Raw genomic sequence first — 19,959 nt, 5'->3', positions numbered from 1 at the left:
AGCTACAGTCATTATTAACGTGGCGGTGGCGGACAGCTTCCCTGAAGTGTTGTCGGAGTTCAGTGAATTTCCACATGATAAGGAATACAATGACAACCTGACATTTTACTTAGTATTGGCTCTGGCTGTGGTTTCCTTCCTCTTCATCACGTGTTTAGTGGTTATTATATCAGTGAAGATCTACAGATGGAGACAGTCTCGCATCCTGTATCACTCCAGCCTCCCTGTGATTCCATATTATCCACCTCGTTACTCAGACACTTTGGGAACAGGAACTCTGCCACACGTGTACAATTATGAGGTGTGCAGGACGACTGACTCCAGAAAGAGTGACATTAAGTTCGGCAGAACTGGGAGTCAGAACGTGTTAATAATGGATCCCAGTTCTACAGGGACGATGCAGCGGATACAGAATGAGAAGAGCATCCTGGATGAACCCGACTCTCCTCTAGAGGTTAGAATGCTTTTTTGCGTTATAATCTTTATCATTTCTTACCCTGTTTAAAAGGTAGCTTGACATCTGACGTATATTTTCTTATATTTATATTGCTTACCTCTACAACATTTTTGGTCCCTGTTACAAACATCTCACTGTAATAGCCCATAACATTAATGCTTATTGAGTTCTCTAGTATGAAGCAAAAATTATTGTATTATTGTCACGTCCTGCTGTAGGTAGAATGAATAATCTTCTGACCAATGCATTGTCTTAACTTCAGGACCATGGACAGAAACATTAGCTGGGAGAGTCATGCGCTGTCCATGGTTCAATTTTTGCCTTGAGTTTTGAACAGCTTGTTCTATGTAAAGGTTTCTTCTCTATGGTCTTTTCTCATAAAAATATGTTTAAAATTTGCATTTTGAAATGATTTGTGCTACACGCTGTGGACTTTAATTCAAGGTTGTTGATTTTTTCCCTCTGGATTTTTTTCTTCTTCTGCTTGTTTTCAGATATAAATCAGTGACACATGCTTGAACCAGTTAAAATAACATAACTCCTCAAGAACATACAGTTTTCTGCTCTCATAGGTCAACAGTCCTTTCCTCTCGGTTTGCATTGAGCCAACTGAGAGTTAGTAAAGCGCTGACGTCACTTTACAGCGCTCTCTTAAAGTGACAGTACAAGCATTTATTTTAAACATGAAAGAAAACCATTAAACACAATCAAGATCAACATTCTTGAGCTTTGTTTCAGGAGATAATGAAGTGCCAAACATATTTTCACCAGAAATAAAAATATTATTATTATTATTATTATTATTATTATTATTATTATTATTATTATTATTATTATTATTATTATTATTATTATTATTATTATTATTATTATAACTCTGGCCCTTTTACATTTCCTAAATCTGATCAATTTACTGTAGTTTTGGTTATATTTTGATACATCTTAATTATATAAATAATATATTTTATAAATATTGCCCACAGCTGTGTGGGAAAATCCTTATAAAATATTTCTTTTAAATGTTGTACATGTGTTTTCAAATTTTAGAACCAGACATGGAGATTATGCGTGACGTTCTGCAGTTTTATGGTTTAGACTCTTAGGGCCGCTGTTGGCCAGATGCTGACGGATCAGGGCGTCTTTGTGGTTCCACCATCCTTACAATTTGCACAGTTGATCATTTGACAGTTATACTGCGGAAGGATTGCTGAAAAAAAGGATAAACGCGTACTACTTCGACCATTTTTTTTCATTCTGCAAATGACTGAACTCTTAACCGGAGGCTGGAAGTCGATTTTAGTGATTGTTTGTTTTGTTGGGGGTTTTTTTATACAAAAGACTGGAAGCTCAAACGGGGAAAAACAGAACAATGAATCGGGCGGTACTGTTTGTTATCGCTCTCTTTTCTCTGGACTCGGTGGTCGGGCAGGCCAGCTACTCTATTCCAGAAGAATTGCCAAAGGGATCCTTGATTGGAAATGTCGTTCACGATCTAGGATTGAACACTAAACGTTTGGTATCCGGTAAAGCCACGATTTTTAACAGAAACACCGCGGAGTACGTAGAGCTCAACAGAGACAGAGGCGTCCTGCTCGTCAAGGAGAGAATCGACAGAGAGGCGCTGTGTACAGACACCACGGTTTGTGCTTTAGATTTTCAGCTTATTTTGGAGAATCCGATGGAGTTTTACACAGTTACCATCCAGATAACAGACATCAATGATAATTCACCGACGTTTGAAAAGAGCGAGATGAAATTTAAAATTAGCGAGACTGCAATGAAAGGTGCAAAATTTGTGTTAGAACGGGCGGCGGATCATGATGTCGGAATCAATGATCTCCAGGATTACGTGCTGAAACCATCAGACCATTTCGCATTGAATCTGCACAGTGACGCTAATGGCCGACAAAATGTCGAGATGGTTTTGGAAAAGCCCTTAGACAGAGAGAAAGAGCAGCAGATAAGTCTAGTGTTAACAGCTGTTGACGGGGGAGAGCCACAGAGATCAGGGACGATGTTAATAGATATTACAGTCTTAGACGCTAACGATAATGCTCCAGTTTTCACACAGAAAACATACAGAGCCTCTGTTACTGAAAATTCCCCGAAAGGAACAGTTGTTGCTATAGTTACGGCGTCCGATCATGACGAAGGTCCTAACAGTAAAATAACATATTCAATGACAAACACGTTAGATAACGTCAGAAAGGTGTTTCAGATAAACGAGGAAAACGGACAAATTGTATTAATTGAAAATATTGATTACGAAACTTCAAAGCACTTTCAAATAAATCTCCTCGCTAGTGATAATGGTGGACTGACGGATTCCTCTAAATTGATTGTCGATGTGCAAGACATAAACGATAACAGACCTGAAATAAGGATAATGTCAAGCTCAAATGTAATAGCTGAGGATTCAAAACCTGATACTGTTGTTACAATTATAAACATAGAAGATTTAGACTCTGAAAAAAACGGAGAGGTAAAATGCTTTGTTAAAGAAAGTGTGCCTTTCATTTTAAAATCATCAAGAAATAATTTCTACAGTTTAGTAACAGACAGTGATTTAGATAGAGAGAGCGCATCTGCGTATAATATAACAGTGACCTGCTCTGATGAAGGCGTTCCCTCCCTCTCCAGCAGCGTCACTCTCACTTTGCACATATCTGACGTGAATGACAACGCACCTGTCTTTGAGAGAAGCTCATATGAGGCCTACATTGTAGAAAATAACACACCAGGTGTCTCTGTATTCACAGTAAAGGCTACAGATGCTGACTGGAACCAGAATGCTCGTGTATCTTACATACTGGAGGAATCCTCTGTTAACGGAGTGCCAGTCTCCTCTTATGTTTCCGTCAGTGCTGACAGTGGAGTCATCCATGCAGTTCGCTCTTTTGATTATGAGCAGATCAAAGATTTCAAGTTCTGCGTCAAAGCGCAAGATGGAGGCTCTCCTCCACTCAGCAGTAATGCTACTGTGAAAATTGTTATCCAGGATCAGAATGATAATCCTCCTCAGGTTCTGTATCCAGTCCAGACTGGTGGCTCCATAGTGGCTGAAATGGTTCCTCGCTCAGCAGATGTGGGCTACCTGGTGACTAAAGTGGTGGCTGTGGATGTGGACTCTGGACAGAATGCCTGGCTCTCCTATAAACTACAGAAAGCCACAGACAGAGCGCTGTTTGAAGTGGGCTTACAGAATGGAGAAATAAGAACTATCCGTCAGGTGACTGATAAAGATGCTGTGAAACAAAGACTGACTGTCATAGTGGAGGACAACGGGCAGCCCTCTCGTTCAGCTACAGTCATTGTTAACGTGGCGGTGGCGGACAGCTTCCCTGAAGTGTTGTCGGAGTTCAGTGAATTTCCACACGATAAGGAATACAATGACAACCTGACTTTTTACTTAGTGTTGGCTCTGGCTGTGGTTTCCTTCCTCTTCATCACGTGTTTAGTGGTGATTATATCAGTGAAGATCTACAGATGGAGACAGTCTCGCATCCTGTATCACTCCAGCCTCCCTGTGATTCCATATTATCCACCTCGCTACTCTGACACTTTGGGAACAGGAACTCTGCCACATGTGTATAATTATGAGGTGTGCAGGACAACTGACTCCAGAAAGAGTGACATTAAGTTCGGAGGAGCTGCTAATCAGAACATGTTGATAATGGATCCCAGTTCTACAGGCACGATGCAGCGGATACAGAGTGAGAAGAACATCCTGGATGAACCCGACTCTCCTCTAGAGGTTAGATAGTTATTTTTGTTTGTTTTCCCCCCTTTTTTTTCTGTCATCAAGCGTTTAAAATGCAATTACCGCAAGTTTCATGAAAAAAAAATAAATAAATTACAAGTTCTGCATTGTAATAAGTTTTGGTGGATGTACAGTGTATTTGTGAGTTGACAGTGTGAATTTGAAAAAAGAAATAAATGAAAAACAGCCTGAGATTTCAGATAATGTAAACATAGATCATGGGTTTTGCCCCTTTTGAAGTAAATTGTTTTTTAAATATGCCCTCAGTGGTTAAATTCATTTGAGAAAATTATCTTTCACCTTTATCAATCAGAATATTTTACTTCTTCACGACGCTAGTTAACGCCAGCACCATGGACAGTGATTTATTTATGTTTATCTTCGTCTCCACTTTCCAACAACGTTCTCTTTCATAATTCTATGATATTTGTCCTTTTCAAAAATCACCTTAATAATGATCATTAATGATCACCGTCCTGTTTCAGTTCACTAACTTCCTGGCTTCTCTCTTGAATTCTTACGTATTTTTGAAACATGCGGATGCAAAATGATTTCGATTTTAAAGTGTGAAGGATTTTGATTTAAAAATTATTTTTTGACTTTTACGTCTGAATATTTTGTAATTACGTGTTAAGTCAGGTCAGTCAAGCTTCATGTTTTTCATACGTTTTTTTTTTTTTTCTTTTTTTTTATGCAGAAACATTAAAAGCTGAACGTCCTAATTCTGCTCTGCAGTTTTATTCTCTGGACTCTTAGCGCCGCTGTTGACTTCAAATTTGTTGACCCAGTATATGCGTGAGGCTGCTGCAACTCCTTTGTAACATCGCCATAACGCAACGGGAGCTCGAACAGAAAGCCTCCGAAAATTGCTGACGGACGATGGTTGTTTGATAAAGCTTGGCGTTTACACATTACCATTTTGGATTTCTCCGCCGTCAGAGTTTCATGAAGACGCGCTCGGATTTGATGTTGGACGATTAATACCAGCTTGTGTGGAAATAGAGGCTGGGCTCCATTGGGAGAGAATCAGATCAAACAATGAAGCGGCAAGTACTGCTGGCGTTTTTCTCTCTCTCTCTCATCAACTCGACGATCGGACAAATAAGCTACTCTGTTCCAGAGGAAATGCCAAAGGGCTCCCTGGTGGGAAACATCGCACATGACTTGGGTTTGAATACGAAACGTTTTATATCAGGTAAAGCGAAGATTCATACCAGGAACAGTTTGGAGTACGTGGAGCTGAACAGAGAAAGAGGATTGCTCCTCGTAAAGGAAAAAATCGACAGAGAGGCGCTGTGCACAGAGGTTACGGTCTGTAGTCTAGACTTTCAGATTATTTTGGAGAATCCCATAGAATTTTACACCGTTACCGTCCAGATTACAGATATTAATGATAATGCGCCGACATTTGAAAAAAGCGAGATGCATTTTAAAATAAGTGAATCAGCGACACCAGGAGTCAAATTTGTGTTAGAGAGGGCTGAGGATCACGATGTTGGAATCAACGGAGTTCAAAAATACGAATTAAAACCAAGCGATAATTTTGCTTTGAAGCTGCACAATAATCCACATGATAGCAAAAACGTGGAGATGGTGTTACAGAAGCCTTTAGACAGAGAGACAGAGGAGCAGATAAATCTAGTACTGACCGCTAAAGACGGAGGAGACCCGCAAATGTCGGGAACGATGGTTATTGTAATAACCGTTTTAGACGCAAATGATAATGCTCCACGTTTTACACAGCAAACGTACAAGGCAGCGCTTACTGAAAACTCGCCGATAGGCACTGTTGTTGCTTCTGTCACAGCGTCAGATGCAGATCAAGGTTCTAACGGAAAAATAACATATTCAATCACAAGTACGCAATCAAATGTTAGGAAAATATTTGAGATTAATGAGGAAAATGGCGAGGTGTCTCTAATTGGAAATATTGACTTCGAAAAAAACAAGCTATTTGAAATTATTATAGGAGCTACAGATGATGGAGGACTTACTGATTCCTGTAAGCTAATTGTTGAAGTGCAAGATATAAACGACAATAATCCTGAAATTAGTATAATGTCGAAGTCAAATGTTATATCAGAGGACGTTGAAGTGAACACCGTTGTAACAGTGATAAATATTGAAGATACAGACTCTGCTGAAAACGGGAATGTGAAATGCTTTATCAATGAAAATATACCATTTGTTCTGAAAATGTCAACGAATAATATTTACAGTTTAGTGACAGACAGTGAATTAGACAGAGAAACATATTCTGAGTATAATATCACAGTGACCTGCTCTGATGAAGGAGTTCCCTCCCTCTCTAGCAGCATCACTTTCACCTTACAGATCTCTGATGTAAATGACAACGCACCTGTGTTTGAGAGGAGCTCATATGACGCCTATATTGTAGAAAACAACACACCAAGTTTGTCTATATTTACAGTAAAAGCTACAGATGCTGACTGGAATCAGAATGCGCGGGTTTCTTACATTTTGATGGACTCTGCTGTTAACGGAGTGCCAGTCTCCTCTTATGTGTCCATCAGTGCTGATAGTGGAGTCATCCATGCAGTTCGTTCGTTTGACTACGAGCAGATCAAAGATTTCCAGTTTCGTGTCAAAGCGCAGGACGGAGGCTCTCCTCCACTCAGTAGCAACGTCACTATCAAAATTCTGATCCAGGATCAGAACGATAATCCACCTCAGGTTCTGTATCCAGTCCAGACTGGTGGCTCCATGGTGGCTGAAATGGTTCCTCGTTCAGCAGATGTGGGCTACCTGGTGACTAAAGTGGTGGCTGTGGATGTGGACTCTGGACAGAATGCCTGGCTCTCCTATAAACTACAGAAAGCCACAGACAGAGCGCTGTTTGAAGTGGGCTTACAGAATGGAGAAATAAGAACTATCCGTCAGGTGACTGATAAAGATGCTGTGAAACAAAGACTGACTGTCATAGTGGAGGACAACGGGCAGCCCTCTCGTTCAGCTACAGTCATTGTTAACGTGGCGGTGGCGGACAGCTTCCCTGAAGTGTTGTCGGAGTTCAGTGAATTTCCACACGATAAGGAATACAATGACAACCTGACTTTTTACTTAGTGTTGGCTCTGGCTGTGGTTTCCTTCCTCTTCATCACGTGTTTAGTGGTTATTATATCAGTGAAGATCTACAGATGGAGACAGTCTCGCATCCTGTATCACTCCAGCCTCCCTGTGATTCCATATTATCCACCTCGTTACTCTGATACTATGGGAACAGGAACTCTGCCACACGTGTACAATTACGAGGTGTGCAGGACGACTGATTCCAGAAAAAGTGACATTAAGTTCGGAGGAGCTGCTAATCAGAACATGTTGATAATGGATCCCAGTTCTACAGGGACGATGCAGCGAATACAGAATGAGAAGAACATCCTGGATGAACCCGACTCTCCTCTAGAGGTTAGAATGGTTTGATTTATTTGGTTCTTCTTATGCCTTGTTGCCCTACAATATATTTAAATCATAAATGCCCTGTTCTTGTGTCGCACTTTATCTAGTCCAGATGACCCCAAAACTTATTACTCTGTATCCATTCAAGTTTAGTGTTTAATAACAGTCACTTACATTATATGATGTTTTATGGTACCTCATATTTTGTTTGATTGTAGTACAATTCTCTTTAGTTTGACAAGTATTTTTGCAACAGTGTTTTAACTACACCTATAATGACCCACTTATGCCTGGAAAAGGCGGCAGGCATTTAAGTAGGCAGAGAAACAGACAAACAGGTTGGATTTGATTATTTCTGATACTTGTAATCAGTTGTTCAGTGTTTTTATTCATTCACAATTTGTTTGTATGAGAATCACAGACAGCAACAGTTGAAGTAAACACCACCATAACCCCATTCATTTATTTGTTTAAAATTTCCTATAATATTTAGCAGTTTTTTAATTTTTATTTGCTTGGATTTTCCTTTTTCTTTTATTTTGTTTTTATTTATTCCTTTGTGAAAATGTTTTGCCCATCTCAAGAACGGGTTATTTTAAAATTCCTACATCTTCATCTTTTAATACCATCTCAGATAAATCGATGAATTATCATCTTGAAGGAGCCTTTTTTTTTATTTAGTAAACCATTTTTTGTGTACGTTATCAGTTTTTCAATTATCAAAGGTGTCTTTGATTTTCTGCTATATGTTATATGTCTTTATTTGTCTGCTGAACGCTGAACGCTTTTACAGATATACTTGGATTAAAAAAGTAGTATCTATAATTTATGGCTGAACTAACAGTCAATAATAGTGACTGTTGAGGACGACTGGTTTCAGAACCACGGTCAGTTCTTTATCCGTCTCAGCTTAGATAGCATGTACTTTCTGACTTTCTTTTTTTGCTTATTTGTTGTGTTTTATACTCATATTATCAGTTGACATATCATTTTACGAGAAGTTCATGATGATGTTTTGAGTGATAGAAACCTTCTACCTGCGTAGCCTTGCATTAAATTAGGATACTGAGTTGAACAAGGATGATATACTGCAACACATTCATACTGTTAATGCCTATTTTTTTTCCAAAATCTTACCACTTATCTTCAAGGCTTGTAAACAAATATGATGACTGATGAAAGACTATATTAAAAACTTTATTCATAATAACTATGCAAGCTTTCAATAATCATCGGGTTTTTATACTTTGAACCCATTAAAAAAAGGATTCATTGCTTTTTGTGTTCCGCAGTTTTCATATACAGACTCTTAGGGCCGCTGTTGACCGGAGTGTAGAAAACAGACACGTCTGTTTCAGCACCTCCTCTGTTCCGCCCGCATGATAAAGAAAGGACTGAACAGAGGAGAAAGAGGCGCTCCGTTTCTGTACGTCGTCTTGGAAAGAACCGTGGAATTTTGCACTAATTTTTCGTGTGGACTACCACCCCGCAAGGACAATTCACATTGGATTTGATGCCCGTTTTACAGATTGAATACCGCACTTTAGACAAGAATTTTCGCAGGACAATGGCAAGGCAAGTAACGCTGATTCTGTTTTCGTTCGCTCTCGGTTCGGTTATCGGGCAGGTCAGCTACACTATTTCTGAAGAATTGCCGAAAGGATCTTTGATTGGTAGTATAGCTCACGATTTGGGCTTGGAGGCGCAGCGTTTTATTTCGGGCAAAGCTCGGATTTATACCCGAGACAGCAGTGAGTACGTGGAGCTCAGCAGAGAAAGAGGACTCCTCCTCGTCGGGGAGAGAATCGACAGAGAGACGCTCTGCAAGCAGACGACGCCCTGTGCGTTGCATTTTCAAATAATACTGGAAAACCCCATGGAATTTTATACAATAACAATCCAGATTGCAGATATTAATGATAATGCACCAATGTTCAAGAAAAAGGAGGTCGTTTTCAAAATAAGCGAGTCAGCGGCAATTGGAGCAACATTCGTTCTGGAAAAAGCTGTAGATCTTGATGTTGGCGTTAATAGTGTCCGTGGATACGAACTACAGCCGACGAATAATTTTGCTCTGAAGCTTTACAATAATCAGCCAGATAAAAATGTGGAGATGGTGTTACAGAGGCCGCTAGACAGAGAGAAAGAGGAGCAGATAAATCTGTTCTTGACGGCTGTAGACGGAGGAGAACCGCAAATGTCAGGTACGATGCTGATTGTGATTACAGTTATAGACGCGAATGATAATGCTCCAGTTTTTACGCAAAAAACGTATAAGGCTACTGTTACCGAAAACTCACCCAGAGGGACAGTTGTTGTAACCGTCACAGCAGCAGATGCAGATCAAGGTTCTAACAGTAAAATAACATACTCCATCACTTCTAGAAATGACGACGAAAGTAGAATATTCGACATAAATAAAGAAAACGGCGAGGTTATGTTAACTGGTAATCTTGATTTTGAAGAGTCCAGAAATTATCAACTTAATCTTGTTGCTAGTGACGATGGTGGACTCACTGATTCGTCCAAATTAATTGTTGACGTTCAAGACACAAATGACAACAGTCCGGAAATTAACATAATGTCAAAGTCGAACGTAATTCCAGAGAACGCTGAATTAAATACCGTTGTTACCATGATAAATACTGAGGACAGAGACGCAGGAGAAAATGGGAAGGTGCATTGTTACACTAGTCAAAACATACCATTTATGCTGAAGTCATCAACGAATAATTTCTATAGTTTAGTGACAGACAGTGAATTAGACAGAGAGAGCGCCTCGGAGTATAATATCACAGTGACCTGCTCTGATGAAGGAGTTCCCTCCCTCTCCAGCAGCGTCTCTCTCACCTTACAGATCTCTGATGTAAATGACAACGCACCTGTATTTGAGAGAAGCGCTTATGAGGCTTACATTGTAGAAAACAACACACCAGGTGTCTCTGTATTCACAGTGAAAGCCAAAGACGCTGATTGGAATCAAAATGCCCGTGTTTCTTACATACTGGAGGAATCTTATATTAACGGAGTGCCAGTCTCCTCATATGTATCTGTCAGTGCTGATAGTGGAGTCATCCATGCAGTTCGCGCTTTTGACTACGAGCAGATCGAAGATTTCCAATTCTGCGTTAAAGCGCAGGATGGAGGCTCTCCTCCTCTCAGCAGTAACGTGACTATAAAAATCCTGATCCAGGATCAGAACGATAATCCACCTCAGGTTTTGTATCCAGTCCAGACTGGTGGCTCCATGGTGGCTGAAATGGTTCCTCGTTCAGCAGATGTGGGCTACCTGGTGACTAAAGTGGTGGCTGTGGATGTGGACTCTGGACAGAATGCCTGGCTCTCCTATAAACTACAGAAAGCCACAGACAGAGCGCTGTTTGAAGTGGGCTTACAGAATGGAGAAATAAGAACTATCCGTCAGGTGACTGATAAAGATGCTGTGAAACAAAGACTGACTGTCATAGTGGAGGACAACGGGCAGCCCTCTCGTTCAGCTACAGTCATTGTTAACGTGGCGGTGGCGGACAGCTTCCCTGAAGTGTTGTCGGAGTTCAGTGAATTTCCTCATGATAAGGAATACAATGACAACCTGACTTTTTACTTAGTGTTGGCTCTGGCTGTGGTTTCCTTCCTCTTCATCACGTGTTTAGTGGTTATTATATCAGTGAAGATCTACAGATGGAGACAGTCTCGCATCCTGTATCACTCCAGCCTCCCTGTGATTCCATATTATCCACCTCGTTACTCAGACACTTTGGGAACAGGAACTCTGCCACATGTGTACAATTACGAGGTGTGCAGGACGACTGACTCCAGAAAAAGTGACTGTAAGTTCGGAGGAGCTGGTAGTCAGAACGTGTTGATAATGGACTCCAGTACTGCAGGAACGATGCAGCGGATACAAAATGAGAAGAGCATCCTGGATGAACCCGACTCTCCTCTAGAGGTCAGTTATAATAATCAGCTACAGTCTTTTGAATTTCTGCACGTTTGTTTGAATTTTAACTTTTTTTTTCTTCTTTTTTTTTTTTTGCTTAGTTCCAAAGCAATAACGTTTTATTGATAATTTACCGAGGCTTATTATTTTATCTCTTTCTTCTTTTCGAGTGTTTCAAGGTTATTTATTGTACTTTAAAATGTTTTTTTTTTTTTTTTTAGTTTAAGTTAATTTAATTTGTAGTCACTATAAGACTTGGTAACGAAAGGCTTAGAGGCATGCTAAATTTCAGCACCCTGGACAGAAGCGCTAATAATCACCTAAACTCCTGCTGCAGTTTTCTCTCGCTCTCGCTCTCTCTCTCTCTCCTTGTGTCTTAATACTCTATTACATTTGTTTCTTTACTTTGGGAATGTTTTGTTTGTTTTTTTTTTTGGTTTTTTTTCAGTAATTATGCACTGTTGGTTCCCTTTGGTGATTTGTGTTACCCATTATTCTTTTTTGAATGATTTAATTTTTTTAAAAAAAATTTATTGCGGTTTTACAGAAGTCATTTTATATTTACCTAACAACTCTTGCAGTTTTGCTCTGTCAACTCTGTGCGCCGCTGTTGGTCAATTTTTTTGCAGTTGTTGAAAAGGTTTAAAGCAAACCTCCCGTGCCATGTCATTATTTTAGAGAGGAAATTGAGAGAAGAGCGCTGCTTCGTAAAACTCACAGATCGTTTGTTGACTGTTTTGTTGCAAGTTCTTCCTATCATCCGGATTTGAATGGGTTTTGTTTTATTGTTTCTTCCACGTTCTCTTGGCTCTATTTCTTTGAGTAAATTGAGATTGAATCTATTTTTTTGAACGGGAGTGCAAAGCATCGGACAGAACAATGGAACGGCAAGTACTGTTTTCCATCTTGCTTTGCTGCGTCTCTTCAGCTCTAGGTCAGATCAGCTACTCTGTTCCTGAAGAAATGCCAAAGGGATCTGTGGTGGGAAACATAGCAACAGATTTGGGTTTGGATGTGAAAAGATTACAGTCGGGTAAAGCGCGCATCTTTGCGGGCGAAAGTGCGGAATACATCGAGCTGAGCAGAGAAAGAGGAGTCCTTCTGGTGAAAGAAAAGATCGACAGAGAGTTGCTCTGCAGACAGACGACGCCTTGTGCGTTGCATTTGCAGGTCATTTTAGAAAAACCCATGGAGCTTTTTCGGATAACAGTCGAGATTACCGACATCAACGACAACAGTCCCAGCTTTAAAAATGGCGAGAAGCGCTTTGAAATCAGCGAATCTGCGGTGACGGGCTCTAAATTTGTCTTAGAAAAAGCAGTTGATTTAGACATCGGCAGAAATGGTGTAAAGAATTACAGCTTAAAACCTACGGACAATTTTGTGTTGAAGGTAGAAAATGAGGCGGATGGAAATAAAAAGGTTGAGATGATTTTACATAAGCCTTTAGACAGAGAGAAAGAGGAAGAGATTTCATTATTGCTAAAAGCTGTAGATGGGGGAGAACCGCAAATGTCGGGTACAGTGAAAATTTATGTGACTGTTCTCGATGCAAATGACAATCCTCCTGTTTTTACACAGTCAGTGTACAAAGCAACTATAGCAGAAAATTCTCAGAAAGGAACCACACTGACGACAGTCAGTGCTTCTGATGCAGATAAGGGAATCAACGGAAAAATTTCGTATGCATTATCGACTTCTATTGATAGTTTGTCTGATACTTTTCAAATAAAAGAAAATGGGGAGGTAATTTTAGTGGGGGAGATTGACTTTGAAAGAGCGAAAAATTACCAAATTGATATTGTAGCTACAGACAGCGGTGGTCTTTCTGACTCCAGTAAAATTATTGTTGATGTTATTGACGTAAATGACAATGACCCTGTTATAAGTATCATGTCAAAATCTGACTTTATTCTGGAAGACTCTCCTTATAATACGGTCATAGTGATGTTTAGCGTTACTGACCCAGATTCAAGTAACAATGGTCGTGTAAATTGCAAAATAAATGAAAATATACCATTTGCTATTAAAACTTCATCAAATGACTTTTATACCCTCATAACAGATAGTGAATTAGACAGAGAGACAGCCTCTGAGTACAATATCACGGTAACATGCTCTGATGGAGGAATCCCCTCCCTCTCCAGCAGCGTCTCTCTCACCTTACAGATCTCTGATGTAAATGACAACGCACCTGTATTTGAGAGGAGCTCATATGAGGCCTACATTGTAGAAAACAACACACCAGGTGTGTCTATATTTACTGTTAAAGCTACAGACGCTGATTGGAACCAGAATGCCCGTGTTTCATACATCCTGGAGGATACGTCTGTAAATGGAGTACCAATATCATCATATGTGTCGGTCAGTGCTGATAGTGGAGTCATCCATGCAGTTCGCTCTTTTGATTATGAGCAGATCAAAGATTTCTGTTTTCACATAAAGGCGCAGGATGGAGGCTCTCCTCCGCTGAGCAGCAATGTAACTATAAAAATCCTGATCCAGGACCAGAACGATAACCCTCCTCAGGTTCTGTACCCAGTCCAGACTGGTGGCTCCATGGTGGCTGAAATGGTTCCTCGTTCAGCAGATGTGGGCTACCTGGTGACTAAAGTGGTGGCTGTGGATGTGGACTCTGGACAGAATGCCTGGCTCTCCTATAAACTACAGAAAGCCACAGACAGAGCGCTGTTTGAAGTGGGCTTACAGAATGGAGAAATAAGAACTATCCGTCAGGTGACTGATAAAGATGCTGTGAAACAAAGACTGACTGTCATAGTGGAGGACAACGGGCAGCCCTCTCGTTCAGCTACAGTCATTGTTAACGTGGCGGTGGCGGACAGTTTCCCTGAAGTGTTGTCGGAGTTCAGTGAATTTCCACACGATAAGGAATACAATGACAACTTGACTTTTAACTTAGTGTTGGCTCTGGCTGTGGTTTCCTTCCTCTTCATCACGTGTTTAGTGGTTATTATATCAGTGAAGATCTACAGATGGAGACAGTCTCGCATCCTGTATCATTCCAGCCTCCCTGTGATTCCATATTATCCACCTCGTTACTCAGACACTTTGGGAACAGGAACTCTGCCACACGTGTACAATTACGAGGTTTGCAGGACGACTGACTCCAGAAAGAGTGACTGTAAATTAGGAAGAGCTGGTAGTCAGAATGTGTTGATAATGGACTCTAGTACTGCAGGGACGATGCAGCGGATACAGAGTGAGAAGATCATCCTGGATGAACCTGACTCTCCTCTAGAGGTTAGAACATTATCACATTACTTGCAAATGTTATTATCAAAATCCAGTTGCCATCTGCATGTTATAGTTTTACAACCACTTTCATTCAAAGTTTGCATTAAACTAAATTGTTTTGTAACAGTAACATGCTTTCTCGCCCTGTATTACTTTGTTAATAGCTTGTTTTCAGCAGTGTAATGGACTTTTATTCTAAGTGCAATTTTGGATACATTTTGTTGGGGCAAATGATTGTCTAAACATTTCTGTTGTGTAAATATGTCTAGTAATTTTAATTATCAGTATCCTCTACAATGTGTTGATACCTTAATTTTCATAAGAATTTACTGTTCACTATTTAGAAATTGCTTTTAACACTACAGCTTCAAGTGAAATTCACACCATATTTGTTTGAAAAAGTAAGCTTTAGTAAGTAGGCAAATATAGATGTAAGATATAAAGATGACAAAATTTTTCCACTTTAAATTAATATAAAAACAGCTAAGGCCTAACAACATGTGGTCTAATCATTTCTGGGAGCTCAACATTCTGTGTTGATATCTTTTTATATTTGACAAGATGTTAAAAATATTCAGATTTCTAGCCAAGGCATGTGCTTGAATTGTCTGCCTTTTTGTCATATTTTATGCTTACATACATACTGTATGAACATTAATCATTTCCTTTATTATGCTGACTTGTTTTTTGGACACCTTGTTTTATCAGCATCTTTAATTTCTTCTTCTTACTAGCAAACTGTGTTCATAAACTCTTATTTATTCTAAAACTCAGTGCTAAATATGGCTTTTTATACAAACACAATTTAGCTTGACCTTTTAAACTAGTCATACTAAAGATTATTTTTTAAGTATTCTGTCTTAAGTGTAGCTTACTGCTCTACCTGGGGCATTTGAGACAAGTGTTCCTTTGTTTTAAAATCTTAATCTGTCCTTATCCATCTATTTCCTGTACATGCTTGTCTTTGCAAAGTTGTGGTGTTTCTTATGTCCAGTGATCATTAGGCGGCAGTCATGCACACCCCAACACACTGGGTAAACCCAGGGAATCTCCACATATTCATGGAGAAGAACAGATGAACTCTATGCATAAATACCCTGAAGCAGAAGTTGAATACAGAATCTTCTTGCTGTAAGGCAAGAATGTCTCAGTGCTGACCACTGCACAGACCTCTGTCTTTGTTAGAAAAAAAAAACATGGCATAACCATAACTAGTCTTAGTTTCTCATTGATAAATCTCTAAAGAGGTTATTAAAATTATAAGCACCAACAAAAAAGACAGTTCTGAGAAGTTTACAGCCTGACAAAAAAAAAAAAAATGTTTTCATCATTTTTGTCAAGCTAGTGTGTGCTACTACAAGTCCTTGCTTTAAAAACTCTGTTCTGTTTATTTTCAGTTGCGTGAACTTGGAGTCTATATTTTACGGCTGAAAAAAGTAGCCATGTGATGTTTTACACCTTTCGATTTTAAGGCAATCACTGAGATATTTTTCTCCTATTTTTCTTTTTTTTTATAAAGATGTTCTTTTTAAAAAATAACCTATTTACCAAATGATCAATTTGGTGTTTATATCCACACCTATTTTGGATTATTTATTCTTAAATAGTTTAGTTATTTCAAACTGCTTGTATTAACTTGCCGTGACTGACGGACTGGGTAATTTTTGATACATTACGTGTCTGTATACTATCTAAAAAATGCCAGAATGAACTAAATAATTGTACTTTTTCACTATTTCTAATTCATATGCAAGATGAACACTTAACTGTATCAACTACCTCAAGATCTCTTTTTCTTTTTAATTATTTTTTCGCGAGGTATCATTTTTTCTACAACGTGCTTAATGTACCTCAACCCCTTATACGTAGCGTTAAATGGTAAACGGACAATAATTTAAAAATAATAATAATTATAGTTCCAAGAAAATGATATGCTGTAATATGAATTTATGCTTTTTAAAAGTTGGATTTGATTAAATGCCCTTTTATTAATATGATGCCCGGTATTACTAAGTGCGTGTAGTATTTTTATCTTAACAGTTTAAGGTGAATTGTAGTTTCACATCCGGTCTGCTCCTGCAAAGACTGGATGTCTGCAGTGCACGAATTTGTACTCTCAGGGCCGCTGTTGGCTCATGCAGAGATTTCTTTCCTCGTTTTGATGCCCTGAACAGCGAAAGATTTATTCAGATAGACCACAAGCGTTCAACAAAAGGGACAGCAATCATCTCGCTGCACTTTCTGCATATATTTGGGAACAAGAATATAAAAAAATACAACATTCTCTGCTGGACGATCTTATATTTGGGGAAACTTCACGTTTTGGAATTAAGAAACATTATTTTTTTTAGGATTTAACGAGGATACCATGTTGGAGAGAACAATGAGATGGCAAGTACTGTTGTTTGTCGTGATTTTTGCGCTCGATTGTGTAGCAGGGCAGGCCACTTACTCTATTCCAGAGGAAATGTCAAAAGGCTCCCTTGTTGGTAACATAGCTCACGATTTAGGGTTGGACGTGAAGAGACTGAAGTCCGGTAGAGCCAGAATATATACAGAAGATAAAGCAGAATACATCGAGCTAAACACAGACAGAGGTCTCCTGGTAGTCAAAGAAAGAATCGACAGAGAGACGCTGTGCGGACAGACAACGCCTTGTGCTTTACATCTGCAAATTACGCTCGAAGACCCGATTGAATTTTATTCCGTTAATGTCGAAATTAATGACATAAACGACAATGTGCCCACGTTTAAGAAGGAAGAGATGAAATTTAGGATCAGCGAGTCGGCTGTGATTGGAGCAAAATTTGTATTAGAGAGAGCGATGGATCTAGATGTGGGGGTGAACGGGCTGCAGAGTTACTCACTTAAACCAACGGATAATTTCATTTTAAAGCTCAACAGCCAACAAGATGGCAGCAAAAAGGTGGAGATGGTTTTGCAAAAGCCGCTGGATAGAGAGGCGCAAGATCACATCGCATTAACTCTTACTGCCAGTGATGGCGGAGAGCCTCAGCTGTCAGGAACAATGCGGGTGGAAATTGTCGTGTTAGATGCAAATGACAATGCTCCCGTTTTTACGCAAGAAACCTATAAAGTTACTGTTATGGAAACTGCTCCGAGAGGAACTATTCTGAGTACAGTTCGTGCAGTAGATGCAGATGAAGGTTCGAATGGAAAAGTGGTCTATTCGATAACAAACACACTAGATGACGTGCCAAATGTATTCCAAGTAGCGGAAGAAAGCGGCGTTGTATCTTTAATTGGAAGCTTAGATTACGAAAAGACGCAGCGCTATGAAATACACGTACAAGCTGGCGACGACGGGGGCCTGACAGATTCGTGTAAGATTATTGTTGAAGTTACCGATACAAACGATAATGAACCTTCTATAAATGTTATGTCTAAAACAAAATCGGTAACAGAAAATTCCAAACCAGGTACGGTGGTTACGATAATTAATGTCCAAGACGCTGACTCTGGGGAAAACGGGAATGTTGAGTGTAGCATTGAGGAAAACATGCCGTTTTTGATAAAAGCAACTTCAAAGAAATTTTATAGTTTAGTGACAGACAGTGAGTTAGACAGAGAGATGGCCTCTAGTTATAACATCACAGTGACCTGCTCTGATAAAGGAGTACCCTCCCTCTCCACTGGCATTACTCTAACCTTGGAGATCTCTGATGTAAATGATAATACACCTGCCTTTGAAAGGAGCTCATATGAGGCCTACATAGTAGAAAACAACACACCAGGTGTGTCTATATTTACTGTGAAAGCTACAGACGCTGACTGGAACCAGAATGCTCGTGTTTCTTATATCCTGGAGGAATCCTCTGTTAACGGAGTGCCAGTCTCTTCATATGTATCTGTTACTGCTGATAGTGGAGTCATCCATGCAGTTCGCTCTTTTGACTACGAGCAGATCAAAGATTTTCAGTTTATTGTTAAAGCACAGGATGGAGGCTCTCCTCCACTCAACAGCAACGTCACTATAAAAATCCTGATCCAGGACCAGAATGATAATCCGCCTCAGGTTCTGTACCCAGTCCAGACTGGTGGCTCCATGGTGGCTGAAATGGTTCCTCGTTCAGCAGATGTGGGCTACCTGGTGACTAAAGTGGTGGCTGTGGATGTGGACTCTGGACAGAATGCCTGGCTCTCCTATAAACTACAGAAAGCCACAGACAGAGCGCTGTTTGAAGTGGGCTTACAGAATGGAGAAATCAGAACTATCCGTCAGGTGACTGATAAAGATGCTGTGAAACAAAGACTGACTGTCATAGTGGAGGACAACGGGCAGCCCTCTCGTTCAGCTACAGTCATTGTTAACGTGGCGGTGGCGGACAGCTTCCCTGAAGTGTTGTCGGAGTTCAGTGAATTTCCACACGATAAGGAATACAATGATAATCTGACTTTTTACTTAGTGTTGGCTCTGGCTGTGGTTTCCTTCCTCTTCATCACGTGTTTAGTGGTTATTATATCAGTGAAGATCTACAGATGGAGACAGTCTCGCATCATGTATCACTCCAGCCTCCCTGTGATTCCATATTATCCACCTCGTTACTCAGACACTTTGGGAACAGGAACTCTGCCACATGTGTACAATTACGAGGTGTGCAGAACAACTGACTCCAGAAAGAGTGACTGTAAGTTCAGAGGAGCTGGTAATCAGAATTTGTTGATAATGGACCCGGGTTCTACAATGCAGCGGATACAGAATGAGAAGAGCATCCTGGATGAACCCGACTCTCCTCTAGAGGTTGGAATACTTTATTTATTTGATCCTTCTTATGCTTTATATCCCTTCCATATATTTAAATTGTAAATGCCCTGTACTTATGTAGCACTTTATCTAGAGGACCCCAAAACTCTTTACGCTACACGCTGTTTTTCACACATTAACATTTATAGATTAAATGAAATCATTTACCTCTTTAATTGAATTCTTCTTCTTTGGTATCAAAACAAAAAAAGCTTTATTTAACAATTATTTGAAGAGGATTAAAAAGTGAAGCATTATTTGTTTTACTTTGTCTCATAGCACATAGATACTTTAAGTCAAATGCAAATGTCCTCTTTTGCGTTTTTTCTTACGTCTTTTAGTCATTATTAATTCCATGCTAGTCA

At 39.7% G+C, this 19,959-nt stretch overlaps 1 protein-coding gene across 31 annotated transcripts in view; it reads left to right on the top strand.

Moving 5' to 3' along the window:
• The window catches only part of LOC102232233 (protocadherin gamma-C5-like), a 255,082-nt gene that overhangs the window by 152,071 nt on the left and 83,052 nt on the right, over nt 1-19,959 (top strand). The window contains exon 1 of one of the 31 annotated variants that reach the window (XM_023328454.1): nt 1,642-4,211. The exons of 27 other annotated variants lie outside the window; for them this stretch is intronic. In XM_023328454.1, coding sequence (XP_023184222.1) covers nt 1,827-4,211 — 2,385 coding nt within the window. In that variant the 5' untranslated portion in view covers nt 1,642-1,826. Of the gene's footprint in view, nt 1-1,641; nt 4,212-4,918; nt 7,644-12,271; nt 14,836-17,047; nt 19,592-19,959 lie in introns of those variants that run through there. 3 more of the 31 variants (XM_023328447.1, XM_023328455.1, XM_023328443.1) reach the window with 3 other exon arrangements.

Source organism: Xiphophorus maculatus, chromosome 23, assembly GCF_002775205.1.
Source record: "Xiphophorus maculatus strain JP 163 A chromosome 23, X_maculatus-5.0-male, whole genome shotgun sequence".
NCBI classification, from domain to species: Eukaryota; Metazoa; Chordata; class Actinopteri; order Cyprinodontiformes; family Poeciliidae; genus Xiphophorus; species Xiphophorus maculatus.
The sequence above is the reverse complement of the archived record's forward strand: the minus strand, read 5'-3'. Positions and strand labels throughout refer to the sequence as shown.